This window comes from Bos grunniens, chromosome 13 (assembly GCF_055505025.1).
Source record: "Bos grunniens cultivar Pamir isolate PY7600 chromosome 13, Bosgru_T2T1.0, whole genome shotgun sequence".
In the NCBI taxonomy this organism is placed as follows: Eukaryota; Metazoa; Chordata; class Mammalia; order Artiodactyla; family Bovidae; genus Bos; species Bos grunniens.
In genome coordinates, this window is record NC_141177.1 from 29,492,553 (window position 1) to 29,507,640 (window position 15,088).

General features: G+C 62.0%; 3 protein-coding genes across 16 annotated transcripts in view; 2 read left to right on the plus strand and 1 right to left on the minus strand.

Moving 5' to 3' along the window:
* The first annotated feature begins 439 nt into the window (after positions 1–439).
* Positions 440–3,014, plus strand: LIME1 (Lck interacting transmembrane adaptor 1). 8 transcript variants are annotated; one of them, XM_086332915.1, is made up of 7 exons: positions 440–586; positions 982–1,070; positions 1,521–1,572; positions 1,751–1,808; positions 1,896–1,980; positions 2,065–2,414; positions 2,513–3,014. In XM_086332915.1, the coding sequence occupies exons 4-7, from the start codon at positions 1,794–1,796 to the stop codon at positions 2,789–2,791; spliced, it is 729 nt and encodes a 242-aa protein (XP_086189041.1). In that variant the 5' UTR covers positions 440–586; positions 982–1,070; positions 1,521–1,572; positions 1,751–1,793; the 3' UTR covers positions 2,792–3,014. The 8 variants fall into 8 exon arrangements, with proteins under 8 accessions (XP_086189041.1, XP_086189039.1, XP_086189037.1 ...); XM_086332911.1 differs by having other exon boundaries at positions 455–586; positions 1,447–1,572; XM_086332913.1 differs by having other exon boundaries at positions 1,751–1,980.
* A 104-nt stretch (positions 3,015–3,118) lies between these two features.
* Positions 3,119–7,109, plus strand: SLC2A4RG (SLC2A4 regulator). 2 transcript variants are annotated; one of them, XM_086332907.1, is made up of 7 exons: positions 3,119–3,181; positions 4,121–4,245; positions 5,170–5,279; positions 5,705–5,868; positions 5,940–6,040; positions 6,136–6,552; positions 6,640–7,109. In XM_086332907.1, exons 3-7 carry the CDS (start codon positions 5,204–5,206, stop codon positions 6,749–6,751), a joined length of 870 nt encoding a protein of 289 aa, XP_086189033.1. In that variant the 5' UTR covers positions 3,119–3,181; positions 4,121–4,245; positions 5,170–5,203; the 3' UTR covers positions 6,752–7,109. The 2 variants fall into 2 exon arrangements, with proteins under 2 accessions (XP_086189033.1, XP_086189031.1); XM_086332905.1 differs by lacking the exon at positions 3,119–3,181 and adding an exon at positions 3,582–3,801.
* Positions 7,110–7,300: 191 nt separating this feature from the next.
* ZBTB46 (zinc finger and BTB domain containing 46) overlaps positions 7,301–15,088 on the minus strand; it is a 51,611-nt gene continuing 43,823 nt past the window's right edge. For 4 of the 6 annotated variants that reach the window (XM_086332890.1, XM_086332889.1, XM_086332892.1 and 1 more), the window contains 2 exons: positions 12,407–12,582; positions 7,301–10,470 (listed from right to left, as the gene is read on the minus strand). In XM_086332890.1, the coding sequence (XP_086189016.1) occupies positions 10,099–10,470; positions 12,407–12,582 (548 nt within the window). In that variant the 3' untranslated portion in view covers positions 7,301–10,098. The remainder of the gene's footprint in view (positions 10,471–12,406; positions 12,583–15,088) is intronic. The other 2 variants (XR_015139276.1, XR_015139275.1) reach the window with 1 other exon arrangement.

The following is a 15,088-nucleotide window of genomic DNA, read 5'->3' on the forward strand; positions in this document are numbered from 1 at the left end:
AGGCTCAACTGGCTGTGGGGTCTTTGGGGAGTAGGGGTCTTTGCACCAGGTCACAGGGCTGGGCTGGAGGGGTCCTGAGTGAGCCTGCTGCCCCTGCCCAAACCCAGAGCCAGGAGCCTCCCTGCTGCTCTCCCAGATGTGGGTCACAGCCTAGGATGCCCCCCAACAGTGCCTGACAGCCAAAAATGGGTGGAGCTGTGGTGGGAGGAGACCTTGGCCATGCTGGGCCCCGGGGTAGTGCTGTTAATGGGGCAGGAGGACCCAGCGAGCTGGGGGTGTTGTGCATGTCTCCTCACCCGTGCACCTGGCACATCATGGGTGGAGGCAGTGCCGACTCGCCCCACCAAGTACTGTCTAGACCCCAGGCGGGGCCACAGCAGGTGGGGGCGGCTGCCGTGGCGGGGAGATGAGATGAGGCGCACAGGAAGTGAAGTGGGGAGCTGGGCTGCGAGAGACAAAGGCACTGTGCCTCAAGGTGCCCAAGCTGCCCGCCACCCCAGACGGTGGAGCCGCACTACACCCCGGTCTCGGTGAGTGCTACTCTGGCCTCCTGACGGCGGAGGAGCCACACCACGTCCTGGCCTCGGTGAGTGCCCACTCGCTTCCGGCCTGGTCAGGGCCCCAAGCTCCTTAGTGCCTTCCTAGGATAGCTGAGGGCTGGAGTCTGGGAGGACTGGGCCCTACCAAGTCAGGGCATTGGGACCTGGGCCCTACCAAGTCAGGGCATTGGAACCTGGGCCCTCTGGTGAGGAAAGCCCACTTGCTGGGCCTGGGCAGACTGGCCCCCACCTCCAGAGACTCCCCACCCCATAGCTCTGTGCGACTGGACACCTGCTCCCCCCTGCCCCCGAGCAGCTCTGCCAAGACTCCAGGAAGTGGACATCCAATGGCAGGGGCAGTGGGAGGGGGAGGGGTGGTGAGCCAGGGGGAGAAGGGGAGTCCATGTTTAGAGTAGCCCCTCCAGCCTGCTTGACTCCCCAGCTTCCCAACCCCTGGAGGGCCAGTCTTCAGTGGACGGCCAGGAGGCACCACCTGGACAGGAGCCATTCCTGGGCAGGACGTGGTTATAGGTGAGTCTGTGGCCTGTGGCTTGCCTTCCTGGGGTGTGACCTGGGTCTCAAGTTCAGCCTGTGACCACAGCAGGGCCTTAATCAGGCCCCATGCTCAGCCATCAGTTGGGTCATCCTTGCCAACTCAGGTCCTTGTGGGGGCCAGGCAGAGCACACCTCACACCAGCACCCCCAGGCAGAGATGGGAAGGTGGGCGCCAAGGTATGCCCCCTCGGCCTCCGTAGGAGGGAGGGGCTACCGAGACGTGGGGTTTCCTGTGTGCTGAGTCACAGCGCACAGCGGGGAGGGGACCTCCTGGCAGCATGAGACACAGAAGTGGGGCTGTCAGGTGGGTTCCCAGTCCCCCAGTCCCTCAGCCTCCAGCACCAGTCTTCAGCTTGCAGGCTCGTCCACATCTTCACAGGATGAGGCTACAGGGGTCCTCAGTCCCTCCTGCTCTCTGGGTCCTAGGGTGCCTCACACTGCTCCTCTGGCTGTGGGTGCTGTGCACAACCTGCAACAGGTATGTCCATCCCTGCCTGCCCTGGGTGGGGCCTGGCTCAGCTCTACAGCCAGAGAGGGGGACTCAGGCAGGCCCAGCACGGCTCTGTACATATACTTCCTGACGGGCCTTGGACCGGAGGCTGACATCTCTGACCCGTGTCTCTGCCTCCCTGGGCTGATGACCCTCTGCCACTCAGGAAGCAGGCACGGAGGCAGCCGTCCAGGCTGCAGGGCAGTGCGATGCCAGCAGAAGTGGTGAGTGCCAGAGTATCCCTGGGGCCAGACTGTTGCTGGGGCCAGGGTGGGGCCATCTGGAGGCCGACCAGCCTTCCTTGCCCCCAGTCACTGCTAAGACGACCCCACTGCTCCCTCAGCAAGTCGGACACCAGGCTGCATGAACTGCACTGCAGCCGGCCCTGTAGCAGAGGTGAGCTGGTGGGAGGGCCAGGTCCTGGAGGTGGGCAGGCATCCCCAGACCTCCCAGTAACCTCTGCCCTCTCTCCACCCACAGCTCCACGGCCTGCCAGCATGGATCTCCTACGTCCACAGTGGCTGGAGGCATCCAGAGGCATAACCAGGCCCCCAACACCCTTCTCACACCAGGAGCTGCCCCTGGCTGCGCCCTCCACTGGCCCAGAGGCCACCTATTCCAACGTGGGGCTGGCAACAATCCCCAGGGCCAGGCTGGCAGTTAGCTCTGGGGTGTGGGCAGGGGCACGGCTGACCAGCAGCTATGCCAGGCCTGGGCCTGAGGCCAGACCTGTGGTAGCTGAGTATGCTTGTGTCCAGAAGTTCAGGGGAACAGATCGGGGCCCCCAAGGCCTGGGGCAGGGGAAGGTCGAGGCAATCCCACCCACTCAGGTAACCCAAAGGATATGAGATAGGGTGGGTGGGACTGGGCAGATCCTTCACTGAGTGGATGGCACTGACTCCTCCCTGGGCTGGCTTCCTTTCTCCAGGTGGACATCCTGTATTCCAGGGTCAACAAACCTAAAAGGAGGGACCCAGGACCTGCCACAGACCAGCCAGACCCCAAAGGTGGGGGAGCAATTTTGGCTCTGGGGAGTGACCCAGCCTACGAGGTCCTCCCTCTTGGGGGCCTGGGTATGGACAAGAGCCTCCTGGAAAACGTGTATGAGAGCATCCAGGAGATGGGAGCACCTCTGGAGCCCCCGAGCTCCAACTTCTATCAGGAAAGGACGTGTGCGGGGCACAGAGACACTTTGCTTCCTGTCTAAGCCTGGGGAGGGGTCTTCATCGCTTCCCTGCCCTGAACACCCAATTACAGATGATCCTTCCTCCAGAGTGGGCTGCGAACCCTTCTTTCCCCCACAGCCTCTCCCCCACATGCAACTGACAACACAAATTCCAGACAGCAGCGCTGCCAGCATGTGGGGTCCCCCGGATCCTGGCTGCCATGTCCTCTGCAGGGCAGGCTCTCAATAAAGCCCCAGATCCCTATACCTCAGCCTGCTCTTCTCACCCTGAGAGCCTTGGGGGTGGGGTTTGGTTCCGCTGGGCGTGCCAGGTACTTGGGCCAGGTCAGCTGAGACTGCCTCTGGTCGGGCTAGTGGGAAGGGGAGCAAGCCCTGGGGGGCGGTCCTCAGGCCGAAGGGTTCCTCAGAGAGGTGAGCTGGGCCGCATGGTGGCCGCTGATCGCCAGGGAAGGCTCCACCACAGTCCTTGGAGTTACATAAGGGACGGGAGAGGTGGGCAGTCGTACGTTAAAGAATAACCTGCTCCAGGGAGGTCCGCCAAAGAGACGAGCAGAGGCTCCCCTCGAGGAATCCGGCCAGCCCTGGGACCCGGGCGCACGGACGCGGGGGCGGGAGCCCGGCCGGCGGGCGGTGCTAGCCGGGACCCCTCCTAGACCGGCGCGGGAGGCGGCCAGCGCGGGAGCAGCCGGCCTGGGACGGGGCGTGACTGCAGGGCGGGCCAATGGGCGCGGGGCGGGGGCGGGACCTCGGGCCGCGGGGAGGGGGCGGGGCCGGTCGGCAGCCTCCAGGCGGCGCGGCGCGGGCGGCGGCCGATCCAGGGCGGGGGTCGGCGCCCCGGCCAGCCCGGCCCGGCCCGGCCCGGGGCCGTGTCCCGAGCGTCCGCCCTAGCTGCTGCAGCCTCGGTGTCCGGCCGGCCGGCCATGGAGGCCGAGCGCCCTCCGGCGTCCGGCCCGGGCTGCGGGCGTCCCCCACTCCGCACCGCCGGCCGGGACCCCGCGACCGCGCCCGTGTCGGTACCCGCGCCGCCGCAGGTACCGGGCGTGGGGCGCCGACAAAGTTCCCGCTGCGAAGATGGCGTCGGGCTGCACGAACTTTGGGCCCCGGGGCGGGGCGGGCGGGGGCGGCGCGTCGCCGCGCGTGTCCGTGGGTCCGGCGGGGCTGGGCTGGCGCCCTGAGTGCTTCCCGCCGCGACGGCCGGGGGCGGGGCCGGGGCGGGGCCACACCGGCCGCAGCCGGTTTGGGGGCGGGCACCAGTGGGTCTGGGTGGTGGTGGCGGTGGCGGTGGCGGTGGCGGTGGCGGTGGGGGTGGGGACCTGGCCACTCCCCGCGCTGAGCCGGCCGCGTCCACAGGGCCCTGCTGTTGAGTTCGCGCTGCCCCAGGAGCCGGAGCCGCGAGCCGCGGACCTCGGAGCCCCAGGGGCGGGGGCGGCCGGGCCCCCGACACCGTCAGCGCACATCCCAGTGCCAGCGCATAGGTGAGACAGGGCCCGAGTGCCAGGCCAGTGGGGTCGTGTGCACACGTGCGCCTGTGTGCAGGAGTAGTGGATGGGCGCAGGTAGGAGCCTTCTCGACCTCACCCCCGCAGGGGGGCCTCAATGGAGGGCAGGTCAGCGTCCTGAACTGGGTTTCTGTCACCGCCTCCTGGCTCCCCTGCCCTGGAAGAGTTGAGTAGAAATGACCAATGTATTAGCATGCTTTGTTCACCCCCTCCCCAAACCCCTGGGATTCAAAACGCAGATTTTGGAGGTGTGCATGTCCCTGTCTGTGCAGAAGAGACAGTGAGGCCAGCGTGGAATTGACTGTCCAGGAATCCTGGGCCCAAATGACCATCTCCCCATCCCTGTCTGCAGAGAAGCCCTCCCCGGTGCCTGATCCCCTGGGCTGGCGGTGGAGGCAAGGGCCTGCTCTGGCCTGGCCCCCTGGGGCCCCAGGACCCGCTTGTTCTTACAGCCCAGTCTCCCTTGGCTGCTGCTGGCTGCTCCCGCCCTCCCAGGCCTGGCTCTAGGCCCACAGCTGCTGTTGCACAACCCTGGTTAATGTGTGATTGGGGGGAGGGCTGGGCCTGGCCAGGCCTCGCCAGGCCTGGCGGCACCAGTCTGGGGCCTCAGACCCCTGTCCAGCACCAGGGTTTGAAGAAGCCACGGTGGAACAAAGGCCAGGCTGCAGAGAAGTCAGGCTTTGGAAGGAAGACCCCAGCCCAAGCCTGTTCCTGGTGGTTCCTGGGGATTTGGGACTTAGCAACTCGAGCTGGGGGTGGGGCTGGGCATCTTGCCCAGCCGGCTCCTGGAGTGAGGGAGCCGGGTGCACACACGTGCCCAGGCCTGCACGTGTGTCAGGCCAGGGGGCAGGCCTGGAGTACTTCTTGGGCCCCACCTGCCCCCTACCCCCATCTCCTCCAGAACCCCCCCAGGAAAAGCCCGACTGGACGAGGTCATGGCTGCCACAGCCCTCACAAGCCTGTCCACCAGCCCCCTCCTGCTGGGGGCCCCAGGTGTGACCTTCAGCACAGGTGAGCTGAGAGACCTGTCTTGGGCTGGGGGTGGTGGCGGGGCTCAGGATCCTACGAGCTGTCAAGCCTGGTGGGGCAGGCAGACTCCAGCTGGAATACCATCTTCCAAGTACATCTCCTGAGTCCTGAAATGGACATCAAGACACCCATTGCCCCTCTCTGCGGCCCAGGACCTGTCTGCCTCCACCCGGCAGGCCAGGCATCTCCGCACCCCAGACTCTTCCACGTTTCCTTCTCTGTGCTGGAAAGCCTTGTTGCCAGGTGGTAGTGGCCACCTTCTCCCTGCCACTGCCGCCTCAAGAGGTTCTTTGTCCTCAAGCTCACCTGGGGCCAGGTGAACAGGCAGAGGCTCTGCATTCAGGGACTTGTAGGCAGCATAGCCTGGGCCCCAAAGTCCTGACACGGGAGCCCGTGTGTGTCCACAGAACCGTGCCTGGAGCCCTGGAGGGAGGCCCCAGTGCAGCCACCGGGCAGCGGCGGGGGCTGGGACCCTGCCAGTGACCAGTCCTCTCCGTCTACACCTTCACCACCGCTGCCCCCTGAGGCAGCCCACTTCCTGTTCGGGGAGTCCGCGCTGAGGAAGAGGAAGGTGAGCCGGGGTGGCCCTTGGGGCGGGGTAGACGTGGGGGATGCCCAGCCTGACTGCCCCCTGTTGCCCAGAGCTCGCTGCAGGGGCTTTTCCAGTGCCTGTGGAAGCGCTGCGGGAAGGTGCTGAGCTCCGCGTCGGGGATGCAGAGACACATCCGCCTGGTGCACCTGGGGTGCGGCGGGGCCGGAAGGGGGGAGGGGCAGGAGTGCCAGGCAGGCTTCTGCTTCAACCCCACCTTCATCCCCCGTTGCTCCCCTGACCCTGCAGGAGGCAGGCTGAACTGGAGCAGAGCGATGGCGAGGAGGACTTCTACTACACAGAGCTGGATAGCGGCATGGACTCGCTGACCGATGGGCTGTCCGGCCTGACCCCAGGGTCCCCCACGGCCTTGGTGCCACCTGCCTTTCCCCACCTGGAGCCGCTGGAGCCTCTGGCCCTGCCCAGCCTTCTGCGCCTGCCTGCCATGCCCCCACCCCCGGTGCTGAGCACCACATCCCCCTCCCAGGTGTGCCCCAGTGACCATGCCCACCAGGTGGGTAAGGCTGCGGGCAGCTCCCAAGGAGCACAAGGCCATAGCAGTGCCTCCTCTCAGGGCTGCCTGGCACCCGTCCGCCTGGAGCCACAGCCTACCCCTGTCAGGGCCTGTGCGCCAGCCCTGCCAGCCAAACCCAGTGCCAACCCAAGGTGGGTGTGTGTAGAGGGGCCAGGGAGGGCACCAGGCAGGGAGGGGCCCAGCCCTGATAGCACCCATGTATCTGTGTGTTCCCTCAGGAAGCCCCGGGGTGATGCCAAGAAGTGCCGGAAAGTGTACGGCATGGACCACCGGGACCTGTGGTGCACGGCCTGCCGCTGGAAGAAGGCCTGCCAGCGTTTCCTGGACTGAGCCTGCCCAGGGCCTCTCCGAGCTGCAGGGTCTTCTTTTTAAGAGGGGAGGTCCCCACCACTCAGAAGTGCCTCTGAAGAAACCAGCCTTTGGCCTTTTGCACTAAAGCCAAACCTCACCGCTGTCCCCTCGGCCCGGGGTGGCCGCCCCCCAGTCGGCCCTGGACTTGTCAGGAGTGTGACGGGGCCATGCAGGGCGTCCTCGATGCACTTTGAGGGGTGTCAGGGAGGGGCGCCCCTGCCCGCACTTCACCTGACTGAGGGCCCAGGCGCATGTCTGTGCCGTGTTTGCTCAGGTGTCTCACGTCTGGGCTGAACCAGGCGAAGAGTAAAATTAAAGATTCGGGACTTTTCCAAAAGCTGTGTCTGTCTCCTGGGTGGGAAGGGACATGGAACTGGGACCCTGCCACAGGCAGGGGTAGCAGATGGGCAGAGAGGAGGCCAGTAGCCAGGCCACAAAGGGCTGTGGGGTGGGGCGCCCTCTGGCCACCTCTACCCAGGGCAAGGCCGGAGGAGGGGACGCTGTCTGTAACACACACGAGGCGATGGCTCAAGCAGCAATTTCCCGATTTATTGAAAGTGATCGCTTTGCAAGAATATCTAACTAATCCCGTCACAGAGACGAGACCCACAGGGGTCCCAGAGCGCACCCAGCAGATAAGAAATCTCAAGACCACTAGGGAGGAGGTGCTGTTGGCATCGATGGCTCCAGGGAAACAGGCAACAGCCCTGATGTTCCACCGACCGATTACAAGACCCCCCACAAATGTGAAACACGTTTCCAATACAAACACAGGTTTATAGTCATTAATATAAAGTCGATATAATATAGATTATCCCCAGAAAAAAAATCAACAATCTTCAAACACTGCCCTTTTTTTGTCTGTTTTGTTTTTGTTGACAGGTTGAAAGCATGTTGAAAAAATAAATATTTAAGAAAAGCACACACACAGCGCCCTCACTACAAGGAGTTCTAAAAAGGGCCGGGTACAAAACACAATATAGGATCTAAAAATAAAAACACCATTAAGTATGGCTTTCTTAAGAGTTGCACATGTCACAGAATGAGCGAAAATAAGATTATCTTTCATATAATATTGCAAAAAGTTCCAGTTTTTGCATTTTCTCAAGAGTTCTTTTTTCTAAAAAGGAAGATGTGCAAAGTTGGAAGCAGTAGCTGTGTCCTTTCAATCGAGGTCCCTATCCAGTCCTGGCAGTGTTGTGACTATTCCCAAACCCAGAGTCCAAACATACAACCCCGTCAGGATCCAGAGCTTGATGCAAAATCTTGGTTCTCCGCCCCTCCCCTACCCCAAAGAACGAGCCGCCTGATGGCCCACCTTCCGCGTTGGTGATGCAGACGCGGAACACAGACGCATACACGGGAAGGTACAAAAATGTGAGATGTGATCTACACGCTTTCCGCTTCATAAAAAAATATTTATTAGTTTAAACATTGCTTTGGAAAAAAAAAACCACGATTAAAAAAAAAAAATCTTCATTACATGTCTTTCCCTTCATGTTTGCCTCCATCTCTGAAATCCAGCTTACACGAGAATTAACACGGGCTCAGGGGCGGGAGGTGAATTTCCCAGTGAAGTATCGTTTTGAGGGAGAAAACACCCCTGTGGCACCGAGGGCCCCGGAGGGGTCAGCCAGGGTGGTCCAGAGTGGGAGTGGGCAGGCCCTGAGAGTGGCGCAGAGGTGGCCCTGTACAAAACCCAGAGATGCTTGGTAGCAAAGGTCTGGTTTCCAAATGCATCTGATAGAAAGTAAGTCTTGTTTATAAAAGGGTTTAGAAAGTGGGGGAAAGGTCCACAATGGGGAGCCCCGCTGAGTGGCTCAGACAGGCCCCACTATGAAAGGCAGAAGGGGGCGCGGGCTCCAGAGCCCCCTCACCCTGGGCTCCTGCCCCCGCCGGCCGGCCCTTCCCTCAAGGATGCCGACAGCTGAGGATGGGAGCAGTCCTCTTCTGAGAAAAACATGGCTGATGGTGTTTAAAACAAAACAAAACATGAAGCTGTGACTTCTCCCCTGGGCAGGGATTCAAGGACAGCACCATCCAGGTGCCTGCAGCCAGCCCTGACTGCCCCCCGCCACCCCTACAGCAGCCACCTGGGAGGGGTTGGTGGAATTTGCCTTTCTCCATCTAGAAAGAGGAGCGGGAACCCGGCAGGAACACAGGGAAGCCATGCAGTGCAGGCTAAGGGAAGAGAGAAAACCCAGTCCAGCTCTCCTCCAGCCCCAGCTCAGCACCTCAGGGCCCTGACTTGGGGTCCCTTGGGGGCTCCTGAGAGAGGTGGGTGCAGAGGACGGAATGCATGTGTCACAAGCCTTAAGGAAGACAGGCTGGTGCTGGACTGGCAGCCTGATGGGGACGGGCAGCGGGCAGCGTCCTCACGGCACGAGGTGGGACCCCAGCCCCTTAGAAAAGAGAGAGGAGGGTGGATGAGTTTGTTTACAAGACGGCGAGGCTTGGGAAGAAGCCAAAGGAAAGACAACTCTGAAGATAATGCCAAACAAAACCATTTCACGTGCCGGCCTCAGTTCCCTTAGCGACTCACGGAACTGGGACCCAGAGCACCTGGGGAGTGGGGTGGCCCCCGCGGGCGGCATGAGCAGCACGGGCGTCAGGGACACCCTCCGGCGTTAGCAGCAAGGAAGGCAAGCCGCCCGGGAGGGTCAGCAGGAGTGGCCTAGGCGCAGCAGGACGGCGGGGCTGAGGGGCAGGCCGGCCCGGCCCTCAGAGAAGTGCACACGGAGAAAGAGGAGGCGCCTGCAGTGGGAGCACCTGGGCCTGTCCGCCCGGCTGCCTCCGTGGGGAGATAGCACCTGGGCGCCCTGGCCGAGGTCGGCAGCTGCTGTATGTTGAGCACCAAAGCCCAGAAGGGGGAGGGCCGCAGGCCTTTGTGGACGCCCGACCTGGATCCCACAGGCTGCCACCGCAGGCACAGCCCTCGAGCCGCCAGCAGTCCCTCTGCAGCTGACAAGGGGTTGGGGGGACTCAGCCCTGGATGGCCGGGGTCAGTGGAACTCTCCTAACAGCCCCGGGACCCAGGCCTCAGGGACACAAAGGAGGCCCTGGCCAGCACTGGCCCCTTCCTGGCCGCCAGCCTCCTGGGCTCCCCTGAGGCCCGCCATGTGCCCCAGGTTGGGGAGATGCTGAGGGCTCTCTCAAGGCTCAAACCCACTCTGCGCCTCCACCCTGTGTGTGACCCCAGCCCCGCTAGCTGGGGCAGCGGCCGCCTCAGAGCCCCAGGTTGCTCTCCACGAGGGGTTGGGGGCAGCAGGAGAAGGGGCCCGGGGCACACACAGGTGAGGGTGGCCGCAGCCCATTGCTCGCCTGGCCTAGGAGATCCAGGCGAAGTCCTTGTCCGCGCCCCCCGTGGGGCTGTGGGGCCCCCGTGGCGAGTCGTCGTCCTCCTTGTCCCCCAGCAGTGTGTCCTCGGGGGCTAGGCCCACATCATCCTCGTCCTCGCCCAGCTCCTCCTCGCCCTCACCGCGTGGGTCCTCAGGGTCCTCCAGGTATGGCCCGTCGCCTGCGAACAGCTCGGGGGAGCCCTCTGCGCCGCCACCATCCAGGGACCCGGCCCCGCCGCCACCTGCGCAGTCGGCACACACGCCATGGCGCCGCGAGCCATGCTTGATGCCCACGCTGGCGGCCGACATGAACACACGGCTGCACAGCTTGCACACGTACTTCTTGTCCTTGCTGTGCACCTGCGGGGGCACGGCTGTCAGTGTGGGGGCGGTCAGTGCCGGGGGATGACAGTCAGTGTGGGAGGACAGAGGTCAGTGAGGGGGGATGGTGGTCAGTGGTGGGGGCTGGCAGTCAGTGCAGGGGGAGACGGATGACTGGGGGGCCCAGAGGGTGAGGTCTGAGTGAGGGGTGGAGACTCGATCCACTAGGCTGCTCACACCCCTAACCCTGGACAGGGGTTGAGGCACAAAGCCAGGACATACAGAGTTGCAGGTGCCACCAAAACTTGTTTCCATTCAGAGGTGTGCTGGGCACCAGGCTGGTCGTGTCCCCCAGCAGGACTGGCCCCAGGCTCAGATCTCACTGGAGGTCGTGCTGCTCCCCACACGTTCCAGCAAAAATGGCAGAGGAGTCACCTCCGCCACACCCCAGCTTTTGCCCCACAAGGGGATGGATGGGACTCTGGTGGCCCCCAGTGGCTGGGGCATGGGGGTATGGTTGATGGCAGTCTCGGGACAGCAGTGACCAGGGGTGACTCGACCACCTGACTTCTGGGACGTCGTCAGGACAGCCCAGAGCTGGGCTGAGTGCTGACCCACAGGGCAGGCAGGGCTAGGGGCTCCGAGGGGAACAGGGAAGCCTTTCTGAATTCTCCGACCGACAGGCCTACGGAGGTTTCCCTTGAGTGCCTGGCCGAGTGCCCTGGACTTCTCAGCTCAGGGGTCCCGCAGACCACCTTGAAGATCTGCCCTACTGTGCTCTTACACTAAACCTCAACCACAAGGACCGAGGACTGCTGCCAGCCAGCCTGGGCAGGCAGGAGGCCGGACGCGGCCTGAAATGGATGTCAGGAGGAACTGGGCCTCCTCACAGAATCTGATTTCAGCACAGAGCCTCAGATCATTAGGTCAGGGGCTCTTCCTGCTTCTTATCATTTGCTACATTTTAAATCTAGGACTTATGCAACCCTCTCCCAACCAGAGAGCTAAGACTTCAGTCTGGTCACAACAGGGTTGGGCGGTGCGGGCAGCTCCTGGGGAGTTGTGGGAGCTGGTCCACCAGCACCAGATGGCCAGACACTTGTCTGAATGGATGCATGGATGGGCAAGGAAGGATGCGGGTGCTATGACGGTGGGCTTGGACTCACTCCCTCCCTCGGCTTACTCCGTCAGGGTCATGCCTGAGATCTCACCTTGGCCTCCCTGGATGGTCAGCCCTGTGCCAGGATGCACCTGGGCCCCTCACCGCAGAGATGTGGCCCCTTTATGCCTCCTGGTGGCTTGCTCTGCTGGCCAGCCCATGCAGCCCTGAGGTGCCTTCATTCACACCACCCAACGTTCTCTCCTGCCCCCAGCCCCCGGCTGCCTGACCTCCCTGTTTTCTCACCCACCCAAGGGTTCCTTGCCCGCTTTTTGTTGACTCTGCCTCGCAGTTTCAAGCATGACCTTCTCTATCACTTCCTGGCCAAGCAAATACATCCACACAGCACCTGCTCCAGAGCTACGAGCCAGGCTGTCAGACCTTCCAGGGGCCGTAGGGTCCCATGGCGACTGCAGGGCGGGAGTGAGAGGGGCACGGAGGAAGTGGCTGTGTGGCAGGAGCCCCAGGCCGGGGGCAGGGTCCTGGCAGGGAAGGAGGCGCCCGCAGAAGTGGAGCTAGGGCAGAGGCAGTCTCAAGGGAAACTTGACGGGTGGGGCCGGGGCGATGTGTCCATCTGCCTTCTGCATCTGGGGCTGGGGGCAGAGCCGGTCAGGAGGGATGTGGGGGTCCCTGCTGTCCTGGTCTTTCCCACCGCAGAGTGGACCCCACTTCAGGGCTTCCCTTGGCACCCTGACACCCCACATCCCCATCCTGCCTGGACAAAGCATAGCCCTGGACCGACCCCTGCTGACCCCACACTGACCCCGTGATGACCCCACACCTCCCTGGCGTGGCCCCGCCCCCAGCGCCGCTCACCAGCGTGTGCCGCTTCATGTGCTCGCGCCTAGTGAACTTCTTCCCGCAGATCTCGCAGGGGTAGGGCCGCTCGCCAGTGTGCGAGCGCATGTGCCGCTTGAGGATGCACTGGTGCATGGCCGAGAAGCTGCAGTAGGGGCAGCGGAACTTCTTCCTGATGACCGTGAACTCGTTCACTGCAAGACAGACAAGACAGACGGCTGCCGGTCAGCCCCAAGCCCCGCCCAGTCCGCCCGCCAGGCCTGGGCCCGGGCCAGAGGGGGCTGTGCCCATGCTCTGAGAAAGTGTGCTTCTTAGATCAGCCGGTACCTCCCACATCAGCCCTGAAACACACGAGTCCACACGCGCGGCATCAACAGACCCATCTCCACATGGTCCACACCTCCACATGGCCACAACAGGGTATACGGGTGCTGCCTGGTGGACGCAGCCTAGCGAGAGGCTGCCAGCCCCCGACACACAGCCAGCAGCCGGCCCCACTTCCCCTCCTCATGCTTCAGGGAGTGACACTGTGGGCCCTAGGCTGGGGCCACATTCTGGGCGGCTCATGGGGGATAGTCCCACTGTGTGAGGCCCACCAGGCACTAGGGAAGCTCATCCTGAGTGACATCCCCTGTGCTGGGCAGTCGCAGACACCACAGTCACCTCCCTGAGCCAAGGGGCACCCCGTACCCAGACCCATGGCTCCTGGGTCGCTCACCCGAGCTCACCAGGGTTGCTGGGAGGCCCTCCCAAGTCCTTGGTGGCACTTCCTCCCAGGAGGGGAGCCCAGGATGGACATCAGTCTCAGGTGTCTGGAATAAGCCCCCTGGCCCTCAAGCCACCCACAACACTCATCCACTGCACCCCAGGACCAGCACGCAAGGGACAGACCAAGGGTCCTGACCATCAGGCCAAAGGCAGGCAGGTGGAATGAATACCAGCAGCAGCAGGACCCCTTGTCAGACCCTGCCAAATACCCGCACTCAGCAGGGCCCAGCCATGATCACGGCTGCCCCTGGAGGCACCAGAGGGAAGCAGACGAGAAGCCAGTGGCCACAGCATGACACAGCTAGCAGGGCGAGGAGAAGCTGGGGAAACTACGGTGACTGAAGCTGGCCTCTCTCGCCCAAGAGAGTCGGCCAGGCTGCTGGACACGTGACAGGACGGCTCCATCCAGCCCAGTTTCCCCAATCCCAGGCCACCTAGCATATCACACGGATCAGAGCCCTTGCCACCATCTCCATGAGGGGTGCCCCAAGCCACCCATCCATTCTGCTTCTCAGGCCCTGGCCCCAGGTGGGTCGCCACAGAAATGACGCCCAGGGGATGGTGCAGGACCGCAATACCGAGTCCAGAGGCCCTGGACACGCCTATGTCTCCACGAGCATAGGGAAGTGGGTGTTCACTCTGCACCTCTGGCCCTGAAACACACCAGGCAACAGGGAGCAGGACATTTTATTTTGCTTCTTAAACAAGCTGTTACTTTTCTGACAAAGGTCCGTATAGTCAAAGCTATGGTTTTTCCAGTAGTCACGTATGGATGTGAGAGATGGACCATAAAGGCCGAGCATAGAAGAACTGATGCTTTCAAACTGTAGTGTTGGAGAAGACTTGAGAGTTCCTTGGACTGCAAGGAGACCAAACCAGTCAATCCTAAAGGAAATCAATCCTGAATACTCATTAGAAGGACTGATGCTGAAGCTGAAGCTCCAATACTTTGGCCACCTGATGCGAAGAGCCAACTCATTGGAAAAGACCCTGATGCTGGGAAAGATTGAAGGCAGGAGGAAAAGGGGACGACAGAGAATGAGATGGTTGGATGGCATTGCCGATTCAATGGACATGAGTTTGAACAAGCTCCGGGAGATGGTGAAGGACAGGGAAGCCTGGCGTGCTGCAGTCCATGGGGTTGCAGAATCGGACACAACTGAGCGACTGAACAACAACAAAAATCAAGCCATAGATTTTCTCCTGAGACATCTTAAAGGGCATCTAAATAATCAAGCGGCCAGATGCCTTTATTTCCCAGAACACGGTCAGTGAGACTGTCCGCAGGGCCTGCTGGGAGCCTGGCTGACCTCATGGACCCGCACTCTCCCTCTGTCATCTCCCGCACCCCATGGAGTCAGACACCAGGGACACATTGCCCAGGATGACCCCTGTCCACGCACAGGCCGACAGCTTCACCAGGGGAGGCCATCACAGCCCCAAGATGGGCTGTGTGGACATCATCACAGCTCAGAATCCATGCTACCCCCGGGCTCGCCGCCTGCCCATGTCTGTACACATAGAGGGGCTCCACTGTCCACCAAACCTGGGCATGGCCACCAGGCCTCTCTCAGCATCCAAGCCCGTACTAAAAAGTAAGGCATTTTCTCACGTCTAGAAACTTCCGACATGTGTGTGGCTGGTAGCTAGGGTGGACGGGAAGGCGCCAGGAGGGAAGTGGGTGAAACCAGGCGGTGAGAGGCGTAAACAGTCACCATTCACTGTCCCTTCACACAGGGGGCCACAATAACATCTGTGAACTACATTTTCACGGTATGATTCTTAACTGTAGGTTCTTAAGTGTGCGGCTACATCACTATTTATTCAACAAACATGGAAGTTGTTTCTATTTTTTTTACCCTTGCAAACAGTGCCTCAATAAGATGCCTACTAGAGAACCTTTGCCCCTGGAGAGAAATCCTGAGAAGCCGC